Source organism: Moschus berezovskii, chromosome 21 (genome assembly GCF_049115385.1).
Source record: "Moschus berezovskii isolate FMDL1 chromosome 21, NW_MosBer_1.0, whole genome shotgun sequence".
NCBI classification, from domain to species: Eukaryota; Metazoa; Chordata; class Mammalia; order Artiodactyla; family Moschidae; genus Moschus; species Moschus berezovskii.
The window spans coordinates 55,159,897-55,186,562 of record NC_142480.1 but is presented as its reverse complement, the minus strand read 5'-3'; the positions used below and the strand labels follow the sequence as shown (position 1 = coordinate 55,186,562).

The following is a 26,666-nucleotide window of genomic DNA, read 5'->3' as shown; positions in this document are numbered from 1 at the left end:
AAGAGTATGAATAAGAATAAAGACATGGGAAAATAACTTTGAATCCATGGTATTCATACAGCTACTTTATTCACATACCTACTTTATTGCAAATGTACAAGCCTTTATAAGTGTGTTTTGTTCGCCTTTTACATGATTTCAAACATTTATAATAATCTTTTTTCAAAATGTCATTTTGAATAATTGTTTAGAAGAGGTTACACTTAAAATCTATGTTTAAAGGTTGGAACATTTCCCTTTGTTAAATCCACATTGTTAAGTATTGTACAAATATTTATAGCAATGCTGATTGTGTGGTGTTTAAAAATGTGCACAGTTCAACAAATATAAAAGATGAATACGTTGGGCATAAACAGAAGGTAACGAGGTAAGTATACGTCTTCATGAACAAAAACCCCTGGTACGTTAAGACTCCATCATCATAAATCACTGCTAATGTGTAAAGGCTGGTTTAACACATTGTGATGGTACAATGCATCTGTGACAAGGGATGGGTTGATTATGTCACAAAGCACCAAGCCTCACAGAGAGTGGTATGGATTACATGAATAACCACAGTGCTTTCTTATAATAAATGAATTTAAAGGCCCCCAGCTGTTCATGTTTTGACAGGTAATAACACTGTTGCTCCATCATTGTAGTCTTTTGGCACGAAGATATCTAAACTCTGGAAATACTGTTGACAATCAGTAGGCAGGTTGGTGACATTCTAGGAAAACTATCCTTTGCCGTATTTTTATTGGAGGCTTCACTTTCCTTGTTACTGTGAAGATTCTTTAGATCTGGGGACTTCCAAAGAAAAAGCACCACAGCCACACTTGTTCACAATTACTGCCACTGAGCTGACACCATCAATACCCAACTGTGTTCTCTGACTCAAAAATGACACCAATGAGCATTCAAGTTTGATCACATTATCTATTTGCTGTTGTTCACTTGCAAAGTCGTGTGCAACTCGTTGTGACTCCATGGACTGCAGCACACCAGGCTTCCCTGTCCTTCACCATCTCCTGGAGTTTGCTCAAACTCATGTCCATTGAGTCAGCAATGCCATCCAACCATCTCATCCTCTGTCGTCCCCTTCTCCTCCTGCCTTCAATCTTTCCCAGCATCAGGGTCTTTTCCAAAGAGTCGGCCCTCCACATCAGGTGGCCAAGGTATTGGAGCTTCAGCATTAGTCCTTCCAGTGAATATTCAGGACTGGTTTCCTTTAGGATTGACTGGTTTGATCTCTTTGCTGTCCAAGGGGCTCTCAAGAGCTTTCTCCAGCACCACAGTTTGAAAGCATCAATTCTTTGGTGCTCAACCTTCTTTATGATCCAAGTCTCACATCCATACATGACTACTGGAAAGATCATAGCTTTAACTAGACAGACCTTTGTCAGCAAAGTGATGTCTCTGCCTTTTAATACTCAGTCTAGCTTTACTTCCAAGGAGCAAGTGTCTTTTAATTTAGTAGCTGCAGTCACTCTCTATAGGGATTTTGGAACCCAAGAAAATAAAGTCTGTCACTGTTTCCCCATCTATTTGCCATGAAGTGATGGGACCAGATGCCATGATCTTAGTTTTCTGAATGTTGAGTTTTAAGCCAACTTTTTCACAGCCTTCCTATTTTCTTTTCCTTTGTCACGGTCATCATGGTATACCTGGGGACAAGGAGGGTGCTTCTCAACAAAGACAACTTTAGCTAATGGAACACTTTCATACTTCAGCAAGCATTTTAATTATTCCAGAGATAATTCCATTTCAGTAGGAAGGATTTCTTGTCAAGATGGGAGCCTGCCTGCTTTTGTCTTAATATCGAATGACTAATTATGCCTTGGATTAGATGTGAAAATCATTAAGTTTGAGAATTATCTAACTGGAGGCCCAGGGAAGACTGAGTGGGACTTATTTGCATAGAGGACAGTCTTTTTTCCCATCTACCTGACCGACTTGCCTCCAGAAATAACAGCTTCCTCTCGTGTTCTGCTATTTTCCTCCTAGGTTCTTCCTCCCTTTCTGGGTTTTATTGCAATGACCTGTAAAGTGCTCTCAAAGAAGATTCCTTTTCAAAGGCTCAGTCTACCCTCCAAAGCCCCAACTTAAGGGGTATTAATTAGCTTGATCTTAGGGCTATTCCCAGTCTTCCAAGCTTTTTCATGCAAATGGAGTGTTAAGCCCATAAAACTCCTAACTTTCCTCCAAGGTGGCAGCTGCTAATGAGGTGGCCTAGACTGGTGAACTGAGACCACACCAGGCTGCCAAACACCTACAGACTCCCACAGCTATTCGCCTCCCACCTCCTGGTTTAGCCTCAGAAGTTGGGAGCTGGCGTGGGAGGCAGGTGGGCCCATATCATGCAGCTTCACAGCTGGGGAAACCTTTTCACCTCTCATCAGGAGCCGAGTGCTGCTACTGGAGGAATGATTCAAAGTTGGGAAGAGTGGCAGGGGAGCCCTCTGTAGGGAAGACAAGTTTTCCACTGCTAGGCTTTGACCACCTGATGTGAGGAGCCGACTCACTGGAGAAGACCCTGATGCTGGGAAAGATTGAGGGCAAGAGGAGAAAGAGGTGATAGAGGATGAGATGGCTGGATGGCCTCACCGATTCAATGGACATGGATTTGAGCAAACTCTGGGAAGTAGTGAAGGACAGCAACTGGGGTGCTGCAGTTCATGGGGTCACAAAGTATTGGACCCGACTTAGCAGTGGAATAAGAATAAGAACAGGCTTGGGAAGGCAGTCCTGTAGGACAGTAGTCCCTAACTCTTTTGGCACCAGGGACTGGTTTCATGGAAGACAATTTTTCCTGGGGTAGGGGGGGATGGTTTCAGGATGATTCAAGAACATTACATTTTCGTGGGCTTTACTTCTATTATTATATCAGCTCCACCTCAGATCATCAGGCATTAGATACTGGAGGTTGGGGACCCCTTGCTCTGGGATGGAGTTTCCTAGAAATCTGCGGGTCCTGCAGGAGGGAGAAAGTCAGATTTGGAGAAGTCCTGAGGATTAACCCTGGCAGAACATGTCCTGTGTGCCAAGTACCATTCTAACTTCTTACCCATCCACTTGCATGAGTCTCATGACAAAATTATGTTCCTGGGATGACTGTGTTTTAGTTGCTCAGTTGTGTCCAACTCTGCAACCCCATGAACTATAGCCCACCAGGTTCCTCTGTCCACAGGATTCTCAAGGCAAGAATACTGGATTAGGTAGCCATTCCCTTCTCCAGGGGATCTTCCAAATTCAGGGATTGAACCCAGATCTCCTGAATTGCAGGCACATTATTTACCATCTGCGCTACCAGGGAAGCCCTCTTGGTAGGATTAAAATCCTCCATTTACAGATGAGAAGACAGTGGTCCCTTGGCTAGGTGAGCAAAGCAGAAACTCAAACTCTGGCACCTGCTGCCACACAGCCTTGCTTATAACCACTGCGCCATTCTGGTCTGGGTTCTGAGAGGTGTTGATGTTGGCCTGAGGACTAAGCATGTACTCTGCCTCTGGTAACCAAAGTGTGGCTTAATTATTAGAATAAAAAAAAATTCCCACTGTGCTTAGGAAAAACGGCCAGACGTGACACAACTAAGGGCTGCGTCCATGTTGTGTAAAAGGGTAGAAGTGGAAAAGGGAGGGACGTGTGTGTGCTGTGTGCTAAGTCACTTTAGTCGTGTCTGACTCTTTGTGACCCCATGGACAGTAGCCCACCAGGCTCCTCTGTCCATGGGGTTCTCCAGGCAAGAACACTGGATTGGGCTGTGGTGCTCTCCAGGGGATCTTCCTGACCAAGGGATCGAACCCACATCTCTTATATCTCCTGCATTGGCAGGTGGGTTCTTTACCATTAGTACCACCTGGGAAGCCCCAGAAAAGGGAAGGACAGAGGGGCGAAAGAAAGAAAGGACTGGAGAGCCTACAGAAGAGCCTGTACCACAGAAAAGGTTTCGCTGAATGAGGTTGTATAAAATAATGGCTAAGATCCTGGTCTAAGGAGTGGTGTCACTGGGATTAGAATTCTGGCTTCAAGACTGAGTAGGTCTGTGACCTGAGTTTATCACTCCATCCCATGGATTGCTGCAAACGTGAAATGAGACTGGCTGCCTGAGAAGCATGTTGCCCAGGGACTTCCCTGGTGGTCCAGAGGCTAACACTCCACACTCCCAAAGCAGGGTGCCCTGGGTTCGATTTCTGGTCATGGAACTAGATCCCACATGCCACAACTAAGAGAAGTTGCATGCAGCAATTAGATCAAACATGACATAAGAAAGACTAAAGATCCTGTGTGCTTCAACAAATACCTGGAGCAGCCAAAAAAAGAAAAAAAATGCATGTTACCCAATGCTTCTAGAATACAGCTAAGAGTCTGATAGGATTATTGGCAAGGATTTACCTTATAGCACAAGGAGCTATTTTCAATATCTTGTGACAACTAAAATGGAAAAGAATGGAAAAAAGAATATAGATATACACATGTATGTGCATAGCTGAATCACTTCTGTGTACATCTGAGAGAGAATATTGTAAATCGGCTATTTGTTGTTATTTAGTTGCTAAGTCATGTGCAAATCTTTTCTGACCCTATGGACTGTAGCCTGCCAGGCTCCTCTGTCCATGGGATTTCCTATATAAGAATACTGGAGTGGGCTGCCATTTCCTTCTCCAGGGGATCTTCTTGCCTCAGGGATTGAACCTGAGTCTCCTGCATTGGCAGGCGGATTCTTAACCACTGAGCCATCAGGTATATTTAAAAAAAAAAAAAGAGTTTGATAGCAATTAATAATAATTAATACAATAGAAATAATCCTTGGCTATATTAGGGAAAGAGCCCTTGCATTGGGAGGCCCTCAGACTCGCCGTTGGAATGTCTGTGATCAGACGTGGTACATCAACAGAGCGGGGAAGAGACGGGAAGGGGAGCGGAGTTCCTGGAGGACAAGGGCTTTCCAGAAAGATTCCCCTCATGCAGAGGACTGTTCAGCAGGTCAAGGGGTCAGGGGGCACAAATCCTTGTCCACGGCTTGTGGACAATTAGAGATACCCTGAGGAGTGGTCACTGTGAGGGCTCAGTTATACTATCCTTGACCCTCAGATCTCTCTGCCTTCAGTCTCTCTACTGAAATTGGCCTTGACTTTCTCTTTAATAACATTGCTGTCAATACAGCACGGCTAATATTCCCCAAAGATGGGGCCAGTCTATGCAACTGCTCAGGAATTATGACAATGACAGCCGACACCTGCCTGGAAACCAGTGTTGAATGGGCACCGTGGTGAGGTTTCTTTTTAACTCTCACAACTATTACACTAGGGGGTGGTCTTACCATCCTCTTCTTAGACACAAGGAAGCCAAGGCTCCCTTGAGAGGCTGAGACTCAACCATCTACATCCCAGAATGCAAAGCCAGGAGGTGAAGGAGGTGAACTTGAACTCAGTTCTGCCTGCGCTCTGGGACTCATACTTAAATCTTCAGGTTTCTGGGTGGGGACTCAAGTCAATAGAACAGTATTTTCCTGAACGGTGAGCCACCATGAAGGGCTTCCCAACATAAAAGACCCATGAGCAGAAGAGAAGAGAGATGGGGGCATCTGGGTGAGATAAACAACAGTACTCAAGTCATGACCAAAAAAAAAGAAAGAGGATGGAAGAAATAATGAATATGTGGAAAAACACCATCCTGGAGGCATAAGAGCAAAGCAAAGGTTGAGTGAATCCTGAGAAAAATGAAGTTTCATGGGGTAGTGTGAATGTTCACCGGATACCAAGCTGGTTCACACATGCCCAGGACAGCCTGTCATCCCAGTGCCACCAGTCCAACTGGATGCCCTTGTGTGGGCCCTCCTGTATGTCCCCCAGGAGGAGCCAGTGCTCTCGGGCTGAGCAGAGATGGAGCAGCTCCAACCCCAGAGGTGGGCATTGTGCCTGATAAGAGAAAGTGCAAGTTGCTCAGTCGTGTCCAATTCTTTGCAACTGCATGGACTACTCTGTCTGTGGAATTCTCCAAGCCAAAATACTGCAGTGGATAGCCTTTCCTTTCTCCAGGGGATCTTCCCAAACCAGGGATCAAACCCAGGTCTCCTGCATTGCAGGTGGATTCTTTACCAGCTGAGCCACAAGGGAAGCCCAAGAATGCTGGAGTCGGTAGTCTATCCCTTCTCCAGCAGATCTTCCCAACCCAGGAATTGAACTGGGGTCTCCTGCATTGCAGGTCTGGTAAGAGCAGATACTTAATACATACAAGGTAGACAAAAGAATCCAATAAAGAAACAAATGAATTGCATAGCCTTGAAAGGGAACTGTCATAGTCTCTTAAGGAACATTAACTGTAGATACAGACTGATTTATGATCACACCATATTCTACAGGTTCATGGGCTGTGAAGAAAGTGGGGATCTTAGTTAATATGGTCATTTCTATCACTGCTTCTGGAGGTGCCCCATCCATCCCTTAGGTAGGTAGGGGTGGAGGAAATCCTGGTGGGAGGGGAGGCCCATGGAGCTGATTAGTCTTCTGGAAACAAGCACCTACCATATACTTGGCCCCAGACCAGCAGCCTTGGGCCCCCTGTGGTCTCACCACTACAGAGGATCCATCCCCTAACCTCTGCCCCGGGGACCCAGGGGGGCTTCTAGCACCCTCTCACGGCCAACTTTGAGAGCAGTAACCTTCAGGCTTCATCTTCGGTGAGGTAATAGGCGGATGGTAACACCTCCTTTGTTAGAGACAGTCATAGCTTGAGTGAACAAACGAGAAACCATTAGCACAAACAGCTAGGACATGGAAGCAACGTAAACATCCATCAACAGATGAATGGATAAAGAAGCTGTGGTACATATATACAATGGAATATTACTCAGCCATGAAAAGGAATACACCTGATCAGTTCTAATGAGGCAGATGAACCTAGAGCCTATTATACAGAGTGAGTGAGAAACAAATATCATATATTAACACATATACGCAAACTAGAAAGATGGTACTGGTGAACCTATTTGCAAGGCGGCAGTGGAGACGCAGACATGAGAACGGGCTGTGGACATGGGGTGGGGGGAAGGGGAGGGTGGGACGAATGGAGAGAGCAGCTGGAAGCACACACACTAACATGTGTAAACAGGCAGCCGATGGGCATGTGCTGTGACTCAAACTAGGATCTGTGACAACCTAGAGGGGCGGGATGGGGTGGGAGGCGCAACAGGGAGGGGACATGTGTGTACCTAATGCCGGCTCATGTTGATGTACGGCAGAGACAAACACAATTTTGTAAAGCAATTATCCTTCAATTAAAAATAAATAAATTAAAAAAAAACCCCATCCGCACAGGAAATGAGCATCTGAAGGGAAACCCAAGTGTCAGATGGGTATGGATCTGTTAGGGCAACCCAGAACCCAACAATTCCACTGATTCTTTGAAGATCACCAGCTCCCTACAGCCCCTCCAAGGAGGAGCAGTGTATTTGCCCATTAGTTGATTTAAAACAAGAACAGAGAGTCCACAAAAGAATGCTTAGCGTCTGCAAGCCTACAAGTTCCTAACTGGGGCCACCCTACTCATTTCTCAGCATCGGGAGTATGAAGCTGGAAACAATCTCCACAGGATTGGGAGGTGGAGAAAGGAGTTTGGGATGCAGCTCTCATTCAGCCCCAAATATTGCATCTTTCCACGCTGGCAGCAGACCGAAAATGACTATGGAAATCAAGAGTTCTTGGTAAGCAAACAAGACACTTTTATGACTTCACGCTAGCCTTCTCTAGAACCTTTTCTGGGAGCAGGCTGCCACATCCCAGTGGTGGCCAGGGTGACTTCATTTGGCATTCACAAAAACACTAATGAGGAACTTCCCTGGCGGTCCAGTGGTTAAGACTCCATGCTCCCAACGCTGGGGGCTCAGGTTCAATCCCTTGTCAATGAAGAGCCCACATTCCATGTGGCACAGCAAAACTAACTAACCAAGTAAATATATGCAATTCTAAAAAAGAAAGAAAGAAAACAACAACAACAAAAGCAATACCAAAACCAAAGAAAAAAAAAAGCCTCCAAAAAATAGGGGAAAAAAAACAAACCACTAACCATGGGAGAATTCATTCCTGGGAAGTCTGAAAAGAGAAACAGCAGTGTCTAGAAAAGATGATGAAGCCAAACACTCAAGCTGACATATGTACATACCCATCTCTAAACTTACACTTTCTAATGCTACTTCTGGAAGTGCTGGCACTATAGCAGGCCTTCTCAGCGTTTTTAAAATGCTGGTGTAAATCTCAAAGAATCATGTCACAGACTCTCAACCTTATTTCATCAGTAGGTCACCTCCCCCATTTTATCTTATATGCAACTGCCAGGGAAGTTAGCCCCCGGTATAGACCCCCTAAGGGACCTCCCTCAGCTCTGACATTTGTTTTTTAACTGGGAGCTCACTTAGAATCTCCTGAGAAGCTTTCAAGATGTTCAGATGCCTGAATCACCTCTCCCACAGCTCCCTTCCCCACTGTAGACTCAGAGAATCATTATTTGTAGGGATGGGGACCCTGCATATGTGTATTTCAAGAAAAGTCCACAGCATTTTTTTCATTTCTAAAATATTTTTTTTTCTTTTATTAACTCCTTTTTTGAATACTAGCATCTCATTTCTGAGATTTTCATTTTAAAATAAGTTTTATCTGCTTTATTAAAAAAAAAAAGAAAGAAAGTCCACAAGTGACAATGACACAAATCCCTGGTTGGGAAACAAGGGCTCATAAAATAAAGGCTAGTCTCACTAGGAGGGCAATGAGAAGACCCTGAATAATTTATTCATAATTTTACCAAAGACTTACTGGGCAGCTTTGGATACCAGGAAATCGGCTGGGTATAGGAGCTGAGAGCAGCCTGTCTTCTAGCACGATCTTCTCTAAATCCTATTCCCCAAACCACACACATCTCGGGCATCCCAGCCCAGAAGCCCCTCCTCTACCCTCCACTCATGGGTATCCTGCTCATCCTTCCAGATCAGGCAGAAACGCTGCATCCTTCACGCACTTGTCTTTGAATCCTTCCTCTGGGGTTCTCATGGCATCCCTTTGAACCTCCCATAATCCTCGCCACCTTCTAGCCTGTACTGTGGCAACATTTCACAACTGCCTAAAGAGCTGACCTGAATAGAAGAGCCCTGGGATCACAGAAGTCTGAGAAGCGTATAAGAAACAAAGTCAGCCAGCTTTCCATACAGCTGGCCTTCTCAGGGCCTTTAATACAGACATAGTCTATGAATCTCCAAGAGCATCACAGCATATAGACAGTTTTCCAACTTATTTACCCATGGAACCACTCCTCCCTATTATTGTTGCTGAATTGTACTTCCTTGGGCATCTCAGAGGATTCGTGTTCCAAGGAGCTCCCGCTGGGAAATGCTGTCTTCTAGTTATTCCCTCCTTCACTTCTTTCCAAAAGCACGGGGGGCCTCCATAGTGAACCAGACATGGTGCCAGGTGCCCTCACCTATGCTCATTTCAGGCATTTTGTTGAAATAACTTGAGATGGGGAGCTGTGGCTGAATAACAGACATAACCCCCAGCGTATCCTCCATCAAAGACGATACAATGACACCACCAACCCGTCTGGCCCCTGGGGACCTGTAAAAACAACTCTCGTGACACGGCTGTGTCGGAACCACAGCCTGGCACAGGATTCCAAGAGGTTGGGAAGGCAGACGGCTTCCTGGGCCATAGAATCAAGAAAGAAGACTCTAACGGGAAATCCGCACGATGGGGGCGCACAGCTCGGAAGACAAATCGCATGATAAAACACACTCAGCCGTTCAGCCTGCGGAACAAGGACTCGCAGATCACCAGGCTCCTTGTAATAACATTATGCTGAAAGGCACAGGCCTCTAATTAGGAAAAATGTAGCAGAAACCGACTGCTGGCTCACAGACGATGGAGGCGGCTTGGCAGAGAAGCCGAAGCTGGAGGCATGAACTGGGTCCCAGGGTGGGCTAATGAGCTTGGGGCCCCCTCGGAAGAGTGGGGACTGCAGAGGTGGGGGCTGGTGAGGATGCACTCTGCCCAAACAGCAAGACACCTGCCAGGAAGACGGGCAAGTCAAGACCTGCACCCAAAGGCACAGGGCAGGGCAGCGGAGCCACTGGGCCGGCAGACTCTGATTCAGTGTCAGGGACAGACTCTCCTCCACACACAGCAAAGTCACCCGAGAGCCAGCAGTGACACTCAGCCCAGGTGGAGCCCCTGCTCCTGAAGGAAAGTTACACGGCTCAAAATAGCCTGGAGTTAAAACTCCCCTCTGGGTCCTCCCCACCATTCTATGCAAAACAAAGAACTCCCTCACTGGAAGAAAAAATAGACATTAAGGTTGATTATGCGGCTTCCCTGGTGGCTCAGAGGTTAAAGCATCTGCCTCCAATGCGGGAGACCCGGGTTCGATCCCTGGGTCGGGAAGATCCCCTGGAGAAGGAAACGGTAACCCACTCCAGTATTCTTGCCTGGAGAATCCCATGGACGGAGAAGCCTGGTAGGCTACAGTCCACGGGGTTGCAAAGAGTTGGACACGACTGAGCGACAGAACGGAACGGAACGGATGCCCAGATCCCAGGTGGAATTCCGTGCCCTGGCCATTTAAGAGATAACTAACCTGAACAACCTTGGAGAAGAACAGGCCCCCTTAAGACAATAGCTTTCCACATACATGCCTGTATATACTTACTCTTCTCTTACGTTAGTGCAGCAGCTCGCTAATCTGACTGCTGCCCCTTTTCGCCTCATTAAAGGTGATCTGTTCCTGTAGAGTGCCAGTCTCCTCCTTTTTCCGAACCTCACCTTCTCTAACTCCCCTACGCTACAGCTCCACCAGCCAGTGTCTGTGAGTGCGTCAAACACAGGCCAAAACCCTGGGAGGGACTGTGGGGGATGATGGCTTTAGGAGAAGCAGTAAACCGTGCTGAGCTGGGCAGTGCCTGTCCAGGCCTCTGCGTGTTGTTATTCAGTCACTCAGTCGTGTCTGGCTCTTTACCATCCCGTGGACTGCAGCAAGCCAGCCCTCCCTGCCCCTCACCATCTCCTGGAGTTTGCCCAAGTTCACGTCCATTGAATCAGAGATGTCATCCAACCATCTCATTTGCTGTCTCCCCCTTCTCCTTCTGCCTTCAATCTTTCCCAGCATCAGAGCCTTTCCCATCCATGTAACCCATCGTTTATCAGATGGGTATACTGAGCACCAGTCACGTACTGGGTTGGCCAAAAAGTCTGTCAGGGTTTTCTGTAACATCTTATGGAAAAACCTGAATGAAATTTTTAGCCAACTGAATACAAGGGCATGGGCAAAGAGATGTGGTTCCTGCCTCACGGAGCTTCCGGGGGTGGTGATAACTCCTACAAAGGTCATACACTGACCATGACACAGACAGCAACATGCCATGGAGGGGGGTGCCAAAGGGATGTCAGGAAAACGTCCTCGGGGAAATGATGTGTGAGTTGACGTCTGAAGATGGGATCAGAATCCTTGCAATGGGAACAGCAAGTGCGAAGTCCTGGGAGGAAGGGATCCTGGGGATACAGAGGACCAAAAGGAGGCTGGAGAGGTGAGGCTGGTGTGGCAGGAACAGGGCGGCAGGTGTGGGAAGAGCCTGGAGGGCAGGGCCTCACGGGGCTGTGGCCATGTCAAGGGCTCAGCCTCTGTCCGTCGGGCTTAGATGCATTGTGAACGCATCCTAGGGTGGATGACAGCTTGGAGGGGTCAGGACAGACTGGAGTGTGAGAGACCACGTGCAGGATGTCTGAGAGATATTTAGGTGCTAAAGTCAACAGAACCTGGTGATGGATGGCTTTAGGGGTATGAGTGGGGAGAGGGTTGGGGAAGGTATCAACCCGGGCAGATTTCATTCCCCTAAAAATGAAGGTCCTCTAGAGTCGGGCTCTGCAGTTTCTCTTTTGGAGAGGGAGCAAGTAGACATGGGCTTCCCTGGTGGCTCAGATGGTAAAGAATCCGCCTGCAATGTGGGAGACCTGGGTTCGATCCCTAGGTTGGGAAGATCCCCTGGCGAAGGGAACGGCTACCCACTCCAGGATTCTGGCCTGGAGAATTCCATAGACTGTATTGTCTATGGGGTCGCAAAGAGTCAGACACGACTGAGCGACTTTCACTTCACGATTGAGCCACAGTTTTAGTACATGCTGTTGAAAAGTCACTTAGGACCCGCTGATGACACTGTTTCTTTAACAAAGGGCCTGTGTATTGTCCAAAGGTGCAGTACAATGTTGTGGTCAAGAGGTCGGGCACCAGGACTTCCCTGGTGGTCTAACGGTTAAGAATCTTCCTCGCAATGCAGGGACGTAGGTTCGAACCCTGGTTGGGGAACTAAGATCTTGCATCCGTTAGATCAACTAAGCCTGAAGACCATAATTAGTGAGTCTACACTCCACAACAGAAGGTCCTGCATGCCGCAACTAATACTCCAGGCAGCCAAGTAAATAAATAAATGATCAATAAAAAAAATTTTTTTTTAAAAGAGAAGATAGGCACTGAGGCCCTCCCACGGCTCCCACAGCCTGGCCTTTCCAACTGTAAGCTTTAATCTCTTTGTCTGTTAAGTGGTATCAGTGTACCACTTGGGCCTGGGAGGGACTCTCATGGGACTGGGAGGATTAAATGATAGTGTATGGAAAACAAATGCTAACTGCTATTGTGTGTGTGTGTGTGAGCACGCACGTGCGTCCACACTGGCAAGAAAGTGTCTCTTTATTTACTCATTCATTCAATCCCTATCACCTATTAATACAACTCAGGCAAACTGCTAAGAAAAAATGAGACGTGAAAGGCAAAGGAGAAAAAGACACACCCATCTGAATGCAGAGTTCCAAAGAATAGCAAAGAGAGATAAGAAAACCTTCCTAAGTGAACAAAGCAAAGAAATAGAGGCAAACAATAGGATAGGAAAGACTAGAGATCTCATCAAGAAGATTAGAGATACGAAGGGAACATTTCATGCGAAGATTGGCTCAATAAAGGGTAGAAATGGTATGGACCTAACAGAAGCAGAAGACATTAAGAAGAGGTAGCAAGAAGAACTGCACGTAGAAGAACTGTATAAAAAGATCTTCATGACCCAGATAACCATGATGGTGTGATCACTCACCTAGAGCCAGACGTCTTGGAGTGTAAAGTCAAGTGGGCCTTAGGAACATAACCAGGAACAAAGCTAGTGGAGGGGATAGAATTCCAGTTGAGCTGTTTCAAATCCTAAAGGGTGATGCTGTGAAAGTGCTGCACTCAATATGCCAGCAAATTTGGAAAACTAACCAGTGGCCACAGGACTGGAAAAGGCCAGTTTTCATTTCAATCTCAAAGAAAGGCAATGCCAAAGAATGTTCAAATTACTGCACAATTGCGCTCATTTCACATGCTAGCCAAGTGATGCTCAAAATCCTTCAAGCTAGGATTCAACAGTATGTTAACCAAGAACTTTCAGATGTTCAAGCTGGATTTAGAAAAGGCAGAGGAACCAGAGATGAAATTGCCAACATCTGCTGGATCATAGCAAAAGCAAGGGAATTCCAGAAAAATATCTACTTCTGCTTCATTGACTATGCCAAAGTCTTTGACTGTGTGGATCACAACAAACTGTGGAAAATTCTTAAGGAGATGGGAATGAATACCAGACCACCTTACCTGTCTCCCAAGAAACCTGTATGCAGGTAAAGAAGCAACAGTTAGAACCTGACATGGAACAAAAGACTGGTTCAAAATTGGGAAAGCAGTGCATCAAGGCTGCATATTGTCACCCTGCTTATTGAACTTATATGCAGAGTACACCACGAGAAATGCTGGACTGAATGAAGCTCAAGCTGGAATCAAGATTGCTGGGAGAAATATCAATAACCTCAGATATGCAGATGACACCATTCTAATGGCAGAAAGAGAAGAGGAACTAAAGAGCTTCTTTTTTGTGTGTGTGTGGGGGAAATTTTATTTAATTTTAATTTTTTTTTTTGGTAATTAATTTATTTTTTATTGGAGGCAAATTATTTTACAATATTATATTGGTTGGTTTTGCCATACATTGACATGAATTCGCCCCGGGTTTACATAAGTTCCCCCTCCTGAACCCCCCTCCCACGTCCCTCCTCCCTTTATCCTCCCTCTGGGTCATCCCCGCATGCCAGCCCCGAGCATCCTATAACATGCATTGACCCTGAACTAGTGATTCGTTTCACATATGACAACATACGTGTTTCAATGCCATTCTCCCAAATCATCCCACCCTCACCCTCTCCCATAGAGTCCCAAAGACTGTTCTATACATCTGTGTCTCTTTTGCTGTCTCGTATACGGGGTTATCATTTGCATCTTTCTAAATTCCATATATATGTGTTAGTATACTGTATTGGTGTTTTTCTTTCTGGCTTACTTCACTCTGTATAATAGGCTCCAGTTTCATCCACCTCATTAGAACTGATTCAAATGTATTCTTCTTAATGGCTGAATAATACTCCATTGTGTATATGTACCAGAGCTTTCTTATCCATTCATCTGCAGATGGACATCTAGGTTGCTTCCATGTCCTGGCTATTATAAACAGTGCTGCAATGAACATTGGAGTACATGTGTCTCTTTCAATTCTGGTTTCCTCGGTGTGTATGCCCAGGAGTGCGATTGCTGGATCATATGGCAGTTCTATTTCCAGTTTTTTGAGGAATCTCTACACTGTTCTCCATAGTGGCTGTACTAGTTTGCATTCCCACCAACAGTGTAAGAGGGTTCCTTTCTCTCCACATCCTCTCCAGCATTTATTGCATGTAGACTTTTGGATAGCAGCCATTCTGACTGGTGTGAAATGGTATCTCATTGTGGTTTTGATTTGCATCTCTCTGATTATGAGGGATGTTGAGCATTTTTTCATGTGTTTGTTAGCCATCTTTATGTCTTCTTTGGAGAAATGTCTGTTTAGTTCTTTGGCCCATTTTTTGATTGGGTCATTTATTTTTCTGGAATTGAGCTGCAGGAGCTGCTTGTATATTTTGGAGATTAATCCTTTATCCGTTGCTTCATTTGCTATTATTTTCTCCCATTCTGAAGGCTGTCTTTTCACCTTACTTATAGTTTCCTTTGCTGTGCAGAATCTTTTGATTTTAATTAGGTCCCATTTGCTTATTTTTGCTTTTATTTCCAATATTCTGGGAGGTGGGTCATGGAGGATCCTGCTGTGATTTATGTCGGAGAGTGTTTTGCCTACGTTCTTGATGAAGGTGAAAAAGGAGAGTGAAAAAGTTGGCTTAAAATTCAATATTCAAAAAACTAAGGTCATGGCATTAGGTCCCATCACTTCATGGCAGATAGATGGGGAAACAATAGAAATAGTGACAGGCTATTTTCTTGGGCGCCAAAATCACTGGACAGTGACTGCAGCCATGGAATTAAGCTTGCTCCTTGGAAGAAAAGCTATGACAAACTGAGATAGCATATGAAAAAGCAGAGACACACTTTGCTGACAAAGTTATGTATAGTCCAAGATATGGTTTTTCCAGTAGTCATGAGTGGATGTGAGAGTTGGACCATAAAGAAGGCTGAGTGCCAAAGAACTGATGCTTTTCAACTGTGGTGTTGGAGAAGACTCTTGAGAGTCCCTTGGACTGCAAGGAGATCCAACCAGTCCATCCTAAAGGAAATCAGTCCTGAATATTCATTGGAAGGACTGATGTTGAAACTCCAATACTTTGGCCACCTGATGTGAAGAGCTGACTCATTTGAAAAGAGCCTGATGCTGGGAAAGATTGAAGGCAGGAGGAGAAGGGGACGACAGAGGATGAGATGGTTGGATGGCATCACTGATTCGATGGACATGAGTTTGAGCAAGCTCCAGGAGATGGTGATGGACAGGGAGGTCTGGACAGGGGAAGGAGTGGACACAGCTCAAAGGGAGGGATGTGGGGGCTCCTGAAAGGTGACCCAGCAAAATGCTCTGAAGAACAAGCTGACAGATAAGGGGCCTTAGAGCCAGGAAGGAAAAGTTATTTGATGGCACAGCTGAGAGAGAAAAAGGTGTCTTGGGTATATAGGCTCCCACCTGGGGGACATGCTAGAGTTTTACACGCCCAAGCATTTGTTCGCCAGCTGCCTACTTTCTGAACTGGTATGTGACAGTCACCACCAGATACGGACTTCTGGGCTGTGGAAGAAGTGACTGCTTTTCTGAACAGTTCTGGAAAAGATTCTGAGCTTTCCATCTCTCACCTTCTCATAACAAAACCCAACTGGTGGCCAATTTTGTAGAAACAGTCCTTCAAAGCCTGCTTTGAGGGGAGAGAGCACTGGAAAGTGATCACAGGTTTGAAGTCCTCTGTCACTGAACAGGAGTTCTGTGTCCTACCAGGGTCCCCAACCTCTGGGGTCTAATGCCTGATGACCTGAGGCGGAGTTGATGTACCAATAATAGAAGTGCACAATAAATGCAAGGTGCTTGAATTACTGGAAAACTGGTGTCTTCAATGAAACCTGCACCTAGTTCCAAGGAGGTTGGGGACCACTGCTGTTAACCTATAAACAGAGCTAAGGCCTAATATTGACCTTATGCAGCTTCTGTAAAGTTACACCAGACACGACATGGCAAAACCAAGGGGAGCTGAATGAAATGGCTAAGGTTGCATGATTAGGAAGTGGCTGAGCTGGATTTAGACCCAGGTGAGGAGCCCCATGGTCCTCCCAGAGCAGAAGAGGCTGTGTGTTTCAGTCCCAGCAGGGAGGGGGATGGTGTGGCTATTCTTATGCCAGCTCTTCTCAGGGACCTTTGCTATAGAGAGAGCCTGGCAGGACACATAGGTTGATGGCTGGACTAGAAACCCATTAGCACTAGTCACGTATGGATGTGAGAGTTGGACCATAAAGAAGGTTGAGTGCCAAAGAACTGATGCTTTTGAAATGTGGTGCTGGAGAAGACTCTTGAGAGTCCCTTGGACAGCAAGGAGATCAAACTGGTCAATCCTAAAGGAAATCAACCCTGAATATTCACTGGAAGGACTGATGCTGAAGCTCTGCTATTTTGGCCACCTGATGTGAAGTGCTAACTCATTGGAAAAGACCCTGATGCTGGGAAAGATTGCCTCTTGAGAAACTTGTATGCAGGTCAAGAAGCTACAGTTAGAAATGGACATGGAACAACAGACTGGTTCCAAATAGGAAATGGAGTACGTCAAGGCTGTATATTGTCACCCTGCTTATTTAACTTATATGCAGAGTACATCATGAGGAACGCTGGGCTGGAAGAAGCACAAGCTGGAATCAAGATTGCCAGGAGAAATATCAATAACCTCAGATATGCAGATGACACCACCTTTATGGCAGAAAGCGAAGAGGAACTAAAAAGCCTCTTGATGAAAGTGAAAGAGGAGAGTGAAAAGGTTGGCTTGAAGCTCAACATTCAGAAAACAAAGATCATGGCATCTGGTCCCATCACTTCATGGGAAATAGATGGGGAAACAGTGTCAGACTTTGTTTTTTGGGGCTCCAAAATCACTGCGGATGCTGATTGCAGCCATGAAATTAAAAGATGCTTGCTCCTTGGAAGGAAAGTTATGACCAACCTAGATAGCATATTAAAAAGCAGAGACATTACTTTGCCAACAAAGGTCCGTCTAGTCAAGGCTATGGTTTTTCCAGTGGTCATGTATGGATGTGAGAGTTGGACTGTGAAGAAAGCTGATAGCTGAAGAATTGATGCTATTGAACTGTGGTGCTGGAGAAGACTCTTGAGAGTCCTTTGGACTGCAAGGAGATCCAACCAGTCCATTCTAAAGGAGATCAGTCCTGAGTGTTCATTGGAAGGACTGATGCTAAAGCTGAAACTCCAATACTTTGGTCACCTCATGCGAAGAGTTGACTCACTGGAAAAGACTCTGATGCTGGGAAGGATTGGGGGTGGGAGGAGAAGGGGACGACAGAGAATGAGATGGCTGGATGGCATCACCGACTCAATAGACATGAGATTGAGTGAACTCCAGGAGTTGGTGATGGACAGGGAGGCCTGGTGTGCTGTGATTCATGGGGTCGCAAAGAGTCGGTCATGACTGAGTGACTGAACTGAACTGAACTGAACTGTTGTGAAGTGCTAACTCATTGGAAAAGACCCTGATGCTGGGAAAGACTCAGGGCAGGAGGAGAAGGGAATGCCAGAGGATAAGATGGTTGGATGGCATCATCGACTTAACGGACATCAGTAAACTCTGGAAGATAGTGAAGGACAGGGAAGTCTGAAGTGCTGCAGCCCATGGGGTCGCAAAGAGTTAGACACGACTTAGTGACTGAACAACAGCAAGCTCAAATGAAATGAATGAGAAACCGCAACCCATAGATCCGTAGAGTAATGCTAAATTCTCTAACATGTGCAACAATGCTCAGCTTATCTGTACTCATAAGCGTGCTGCATACTGTATGCAGACCAGTTGGGCTTTCAAGGCTGCAAATCAGATTGAGGAATTTGGGAGTGCCTGGCAGCATCATGTGGTGCTTTTGGTGGAAATGTCCAAGTGGCGGAAACATTTTGTCTCAGGTGGAAAAAATGAAGGTTATAAACCACTGTGGCCCCCTCTCCATGACCTGGCAAGGGTAAAATTTGTTGATTCTCATAATGGCTCACTCCACTGGACTCTGGCTCCTGGGGATTCTTCTAGGAAAGCACTGCTTTCCTCTCCTGCTGGGACATCCTTTAGGTCCATTAATGGATCTGATGCCGCTGGGAATCACTAATTCTAAATTAAAAATCATTAATTATCAGAGGGAAGCCCACATATACACAGGCTGTAACCGTGGAGGCTCTGGTCTGGGAGCCTCTGCCCTGTCTACCCATCTGTGCACTTGCCAGGTCAGCCACAGCACATCCAGCACTTGCCTTGCCACTGCTTCAGCTTTGCCCACTGCAGGCCTCCTCTGCTACCATATAAGCTCCAGCATGTAAGCTTCCTTGGTCACTGCTGTGTCCCTGGTGGTGGTGAGTTAGTTGCTAAGTTGTGTCCGACTCTTATGACCTTATGGACTGAAGTCCCCCAGGCTCCTCTGTCCATAGAATTCTCCAGGCATGAATACTGGAGTGGGCTGCCATTTCCTTCTCCAGGGGATCTTCCCGATCTAGGGATTGAACCTGGGTCTCTGGCATTGCAGGCAGATTCTTTACCCACTGCTGTGTCCCTGGAGCTTGACAGAGTCTCAGAAAATGGTGACTGAACTAACAAATGGGCTAACCAGAGACTGGATCGGAGCCTGCGAATTCTGAAGCTGTGACATCCCTCCAGACGTGGCTCAGCTCTGTCTGGGACGACCCAAGCCCTGCCTTCCTTGCCTGTCTGTTGTATTCCCATAAGGCAGGGCTGACTGGCACTGCCGTTGTCACTACCTTAGGCTGCTTTGCTGGCTTGCTGGCCTGTCCCTACACTGGATAATTTGAGTTCTTTGATGGTACGATTGTATCTTTTTATTTTATTTTAAATCTGTGTATCCTCAGAGACGAAAGGCAAGAGATTACAGGTATGGTCTTACCCTGAGAGCCTCAGGAAAGCAAGTCATCCTGGGGTGAGGAAATAATTGGGTTGGCCCAAAGGTTCGTTCAGGTTTTGCCATTAAGATGTTACAGGAAAACCCAGAGGAACTGTACTGCCAACCTAATACCTGGAAAGACTGCCACTACATCAGTCCGAGTGTCTGCAAGGCCCACTCTCATGCCAGCCCCGGCTGTTGCCGTGAATCTGGTCCCTGGGATGCTGTGGCCAGCTGCTCTATCAGAGGGGCGGCAAGCATTACCCTCCAGCCACCTGGGGTCTCCTGAAGGGGACCTGTTTGGGGAGTCTTATTTTATGAAGCACAGACTCCTAAGACTCTAAGCTAAGGCAACCTCAGAAGACACAAAGCAGGTGGCTTTCTCATCTAAAAAAAAAAAAAAATTTACAGTTAATGGCTCAGACGTAAAGAATTTGCCTGCCATGCGAGAGAGATTCAGGTTCTATTCCTGGGTTGGGAAGATCCTCTGGAGAAGGAAATGGCAGCCCACTCCAGTATTCATGCCTGGAGGATTCCATGGACAGAGGAGCCTGGCGGGCTACAGGCCACGGGGGTCGCACAGAGTCGGACATGACTGAGCGACCAATGCTCATTTTCTCATCTAACAGTGTGCTCTGACCCTTAGAGAGATGTAGTTTGTCTATGGGCAATTCCACATTACAACTTTGGAAGAAGCCATCACAGAACATGGAGTCAAACAGGACACAAGATTCTTAAATTAGAGTCTTCTGGGAATTAGCACAAGTTCCTTGAATCCCTCCCTGGCTACCAGGTGGTATTCACAGACAGTCTCCATGGGCCGTGCCTGAATTCTTAAGACCAGGCTGTCACCCAGGAACTGTTACAACTCCACGCTTGTGGAGATGAAGCGTGGACAGGGTAATGACCGTAGGACTGGTGAAGGGTGGGACGGGGATCTGAGTTCAAGGTCACCTGAGGTTCTTGCCGCTGTTTTCAAGCATCTCCAGAGACAGTGCCCCTTATTAGAGCTCAGTAGAGATGCTTGTCAAACCTCTAAAGCAAGCGCTGCGAGCCCGAGGTGGCAGCTGCTGACGCTGGGCCAGGCCCTGGTTCCTGCAAAGAAGTCACTGTACACCTCTTTCCCACCCCAGCCTCACTGAGGAGGAACGCCCCAGCCTTGCTCCTGCCCGCTCCCCAAATCTAGCATGTTCTTCAGGACACCCAGCAAGAAGGGGTCCTTGAATTAGGGAGCACTGCACATCTCTCAAGTGGGGAGGGGGCAGCTTTGAGGCTGCCTGTCATCACCCTCACCTCTAAGAGGCTGAGCCAAACAGAAAAACCACCAGGGGGTGTTGGGGGGGGTGCTCCACTGCATCATTGTCTGTCTCTTTTGTGAAAAAAAGATGCACTTCTTTTCCCTCTAAAAACGACGGTGAGCGCTTTGCCGCGCTCTGAAGTGGGACTTCGTTATCAAGACTTGAGTTAATATTTCCTTCCAGAGGAACACGGCTCTCATCTCTAATGGAGGGGCTAGAGGGCCAGAGAGAATCTAAGGAAATGCACTCTGGCTGTGGCTTTTCAAGAACGCCTGCATCAGGCAAAGAGAACCAGCTTCAAAGTCTTTTTCCTGCTTTCATGTGCTTGCAAGTGGCCTGGAAGAGTTCAAAGCGGGGGGCGGTGGGGCATGAAACATCCGGCTGCCTCCTTCCCTCCCCACTTTCTTCCTTCTACGGACACATATTTATCCTACACCAGGTGAAGTGTTAGCCACTGGGCTCTCAGCTGGGAGGATCTCGTCTGCTGCCCCTTTAATAAATGGTAGTCCCTTTGTTTTTGCTTTATAAAGTGCATTTACTTCTCAGGGATAAGTTAAGCACAGGACCAGGGAAGGCAGATCACATAAAACCAATGGGATTCTATTTCAAGTCCTCCAGTATCCGGTCCCGAGTGCCCCTCGAGAAGGATGCGTCCTTACCTCTCAGCTGCTGGAAGCAGGAGGCGCTGCTGTCTGGCTCCAGGGGGTGTCTCAGGACCCCATTGCTGGGTTTGGATCTCTCGTATTCTCTTTCAGGGAGCATGGCCTGCTCGCTCTCCAGGGCGGGGTCTGAGTGTGGGGGCAGAGACTGTGGGAACCCGAACATCAAGACGGAAGAGAAGAAGAGTAAGGCACCGCAGAGCAGAAAGCCACCCCACCAGGCTCCGATCCAGCGGGGGTCGTCTGGGGTGATGTCCAGGTTACCTGCGACAACCAGAAAGAACGCGGTTAGCAGGAGAGCAGTGGGCAGGGCTGGGCACTTGGCTGAGGCTTGCAATCAGCTGTACAGACAGGCCAGGACTCAGGAAGGGGTCTGGGGTGGGGAAGAGTGGACAAAAGCAGCCTGTGGCCTCTGACTAGCTGTGCTTCTGCTTTTCCCCAAGCTGAAGGCTGATCGCATTCCCTCCTTAACTTTCTTGTCTACTTTGAGCTTGTATCTGTCTAAACAAAAACAGTGAGAAGCCAGACACCCCCTGAATTTAGGCTGGCATTGACTGACTTGGCAGAGCTGCCAAGGTCTGCTAACAAAAGCACAGGGAGACAGAAACATTAATCGTTCAAGGCTGTATTTTTACTGTGTACGTTCACTTGCACCCGCCCCCCACCAAAGCTGCTACCCTGAGCTCCCCTTCCGCACCCCGCTCTCCCAGCCTTAAATTGGTTTACAGATCATACAGGGCAGTGCAGAATGGAAACCAAGAGCCAGGATACCTGGAAAGAAACCCTGCCCGCTTCTCGCAGTGCGACCTCAGGCTAGTGATCTGAACTCTCCACGCCTCAGCCGACTGATCTGTGGCACGCTGATTATTATGACAGTGCTTACCCTGATCGATTTCGGAGGATCAAATGAGCCACACCAGACACAAAGTACTCAGAACAGTGTCTGGCACGTGCTTAAGCTCTTAATTGATGTGAGCTTAATATTCATGGTGAGGGTTCTTTTCCTAAGCTGTCATTGTGTGTGTGTGTGTGTGTGAGCGTTAGTTGCTCAGTCATGTCTGACTCTTAGCAACCCCATGGACTAATTCTCTAGGCAAGAATACTGAAGTGGGTAGCCATGCCCTTCTCCAGGGGATCTTCCCGACCCAGGGATCAAACCCGGATCTCCTGCATTGCAGGCAGATTCTTAACCATCTGAGCCACCAGGGAAGCTGATGGGGGATGATTTAATTCAAACTTCTGTGATGGCCTGTGGTCTGGGGGCCAGTCCTCTACTGAAAGTTCCGTAGCCAGTGTCTACGCTTTGAGGCCCCATGTGAGTGGTGTGGCCGTCTAGTACTATGACTTGTTTGACTTTCCAGCTGGAGTCAAGAAGATGTATGTCTCTGTTGCCTCCTTGGTAGATGTTTTTCCCTCTTTCCACATCTCCCTTGCAGAGCAGGGCACTCCCACATGAGCTGCTTAGAGATATCTCTTTGATGATGACCCCACGCCCCTGGAGCACAGAAGGAAATTCATCTCAGCAATCTGGGATACAGCAAATGAGCTAAGAACTAACGAGGCTGCAGGCCTGGACAGATGGATGGACGGGCCTGGGAAGAGAAATGACCGCAGGTACCGGATGAGCACTCCCCCATGTCTAAAGTGCTCTTACTGAAGACTCTTCAGTTATCAGCGATGAAAACGCCAGTCATCATGTACTGAGGGCTCACTCTGCACCAGGCACTATGTGGAGTGGATTCTTAACTGTTCTGATCAGCCCTCCCCACAACCCTACGAGGTAGAGCCTTTTTTTTTTTATTGTCCCTATTTCATACAGATGGAGAAATCAAGGCTTAGAAAGGCTGGGTGTGGGAGTCCCTTGTGGCTCCACGGTAAAGAATCTGCCTGCCAGTGCAGGAGACAAATTTGATCCCTGGTCTGGTAAGCTCCCACGTGCCACAAAGCAATGAAGCCTGTGTGCCAGAACCACTGAGCTTGTACTCTAGAGACGAGGAACCACAACTACCACTGAAGCCCACATGCCCTAGAACCCGTGTTTCGCAACAAGAGAAGCCACTGCAATGAGAGAAGTCCATGTACCGCAAATGGAGAGTAGCCCCCACTAGCTGCAACTAGAGAAAAAGCCTGGGCAGCGATGAAGATCCAGCACAGCCAAAAACAAATAAATAAAATTATATTAAAAAAAAAAAAAGAAACAGGAAAGGCTGAGTGCCTTGCCTACATCCACAGAGTTGAAGACCACAACACAGGCATCCAGATGCCAAGGGCTCTGCTCTCTCCCTCTTGACTGGCAGGCCTTTGCTTTGGGCTCTCTGGAGGGTTCCTGATGGATAATTCCTCTGCTCTGGGCAGCGGGTAAGATGACCAGCTCTTCTGATGGATGGCAACTTGACCTTTGGAACACTGGTGGTCTCTAACCTGGAGGCCTTGACATCAACCAAGCAGCAATAACCAGGGCACTTGAATGGACCAGATGCTTTTGTGCAGGTACATGCTGGAGAGGAGAAAGCGTGCACTCTAGTGGGCTTGGGGCTGAGTCTCACTATTTCTATTTACTAGCGTGTGATAGTAAATCCCACTCTTGTTATTTACTAGCATGTGATGCTGGGAAAGTTACTCACCCTCCCTGACGCTTAGTTTCATCATTTGCAAACTAAAGACAATAGACAGCCAAGGACAGTGGTTACCTGGATGAGAGGTAATGAACCAGCATCACCTGACATATAGTAGGCTCTTACCTATTGGAGCGCTTAATCTTGAACTTTCAGGGGTATATTTATGTCAATGGGAATTTTAAGGTATAGATTTATTTTCATTTAACAATGAATTGTAAAGATCTCTCAAAATTATCACACATTATATTAATGCTGTGTAATATTCCATTTTAGGGATTACATAAAATTTTAGCTAGTTTCTTAAGTCTTGTATACTGAGATATTTCTTAATCTTTTTATTAATATCTACACTTCTGAGGAGAGCTTCCTAGTAGCTCAGTCACTGGATATAAACAGTATTTTTTAAGTAAATTCCTATATGGAGAAATTTTGCATGGCACTAATGCAAAATTAGGCCTTCCCTGGTGGCTCAGTGGTAAATAATCCGTCTGCCAATGCAAGAGATGTGGGTTTGATCCCTGGGTGGGGAAGATCCCCTGGTGAAGGAAATGACAACTGTCTCCAGTATTCTTGCCTGAAAATCTCATGGCCGGAGGAGCCTGGTGGGCTACAGTCCGTGGGGTCACAAAGAGTTGGACAGAACCTAGGGACTAAACAACAGCAATGCACAATTATATGTCTTCTGATGGCTATTAACAAGTAGGAGTCTAATATATAAGTGTCAGTTTCCATTGCTATCGGGGGTGTGAAAATGCTTGGTCTTCAAACCCATCTACTCCAACAAAAGGTAGAGGTTTTTTTTTTTTTAAGGAGTACAGTGTAGAAAAACAGGGTGATGTGAAAACATCTTTATGCAAACAAGAGAAGAGAAAAGGAAGTCACACCACCTTGGAGCTGAGCAAGACTGTTTGCACCAGTCCCTTACTGTTTTCCTTCACCCGCTGCCAAGCACTGACTGAAAACAAAAGACGGGAAAGGGGAAATCCAGTATTCCCCTCTTTTGTCTCTGGGCCCCATAAAGCTGCCAGATGTGAGCCAGCAGGGAGAGAGAAAGCCTGGCAGCTGTCTGGGCGCAGGCAATCAGAAGCACGTGGACAGTCATATTTTAGATGGGAAGTTAGTGACTGCTGTGCGGTGAGAAAACACTCCCGGGAGAGGGGTGGCCCTGGGGGAGGCGGGTGTTTGTGTGAAAGTGGGGCAACTCGCGCCCTGAGGGCTTGTGTCTGCAGGCAGAAAGCCAGTGTGTGCCCGCAGTTCCCGAGATAGGGCTAGTACCCACCCGTAAGAGCACCAGCGCCCACCGGCTGCTTTGGAAGGGCCGGGCAGGGGCGGGTCTGCAGAAGGCAGGCATCTGAAGAACCAGGAAAATCACAGTTGACTATTCTGGGAAGTATTGATTTTTTCCCCTCTGTTGCAATTATCTGGTGGACAGAGTCAGGGAGAGAAATAACAGGCTGAGCAGAAACCACTCAGCCTTGGAGTGGGCCGCCCTCAGGACCGGCCGGCCTCATGAGCAGCGCTTCAGCCTGGTTCTGGGGGCTCTTGAGGAGACAGTGAATGCTTGACACCAGCCTGAGACACATCTTCTCTTTTTCAAATTTGTAAAAATTGAAGCAGAGTTGCTTTATGGGCTTGCCAGATGGCGCTAGTGGTGAAGAACCTGCCAGTGCAGGAGACATAAGAGACCCGGGTTCGATCCATGGGTTGGGAAGATCCCCTGGAGGAGGGCATGGCAACCCACTCCAGTAGTCTTGCCTGGAGAATCCCATGGACAGAGGAGCCTGGAGGTGCTACAGCCCATGGGATCACAAAATGTCAGACAAGACTGAAGTGACTTAGCACGCATGCATAGTTGCTTTACAATGATGTGTTTGTTTCTGCTGTACGATGAAGCGAATCAACCTTATGTATACATATAACTGCTCCCTCCCACCCCTCTATCGCTGCCAACCCCTCTAGGTCATCACGGGCATTGAGCTGGGCTCCCTGTGTTATAAAGCAGATTTCTGCTATATATCTATCTTGCACATAATAGTGTATACATATCAATGCTAGGCTCTCAGCTTGTCCCGCCCTCCCATTCCCCCACCCCAAGTCCACACAGCTGTTCTCTACAGGTTTGTCTCTATGCCTGCCCCGGAAATGGGTTCACCTGTGTCAGTTTTCTAGATTTCACGCATATGCATCAATATATGATATTTTTCTCTTTCTGACTTATTTCACTCTGTATGACAGACTCTAGGTCCATCCACATCTCTGCTAATGATCCAATTTCATTTTTCTGAGGCACTTCCTTACTCCACCTATCTCAACAAAGAATAGTATTTTTAAGAGGCCTCTTGGCCACTGAAGCTATCACCCCCTCTTGGCTGGCAATTGTCACAACTCAGCATTATCGAAAGAAAAGCTATGACAAAACTAGACTGCATAGTAAAAAGCAGAGACTCGACTTTGTCAAAACTGTGGTTTTTCCAGTAGTCATGTGCAGATGTGAGAGCTGGACCATAAAGGCTGAGCACCGAAGAACTGATGCTTTTGAACTGTGGTGTTGGAGAAGACTCTTAAGAGTCCCTTGTACTGCAAGGAGATCCAACCAGTCAATCCTA

The 26,666-nt window shown here is 46.9% G+C and overlaps 1 protein-coding gene across 5 annotated transcripts in view; it reads right to left on the bottom strand.

Moving 5' to 3' along the window:
* Window positions 1-26,666, bottom strand: part of SLCO3A1 (solute carrier organic anion transporter family member 3A1) — a 402,379-nt gene that overhangs the window by 68,535 nt on the left and 307,178 nt on the right. For all 5 annotated transcript variants that reach the window (XM_088829680.1, XM_088829681.1, XM_088829682.1 and 2 more), the window contains exon 4: window positions 21,443-21,706. In XM_088829680.1, coding sequence (XP_088685806.1) covers window positions 21,443-21,706 — 264 coding nt within the window. The remainder of the gene's footprint in view (window positions 1-21,442; window positions 21,707-26,666) is intronic.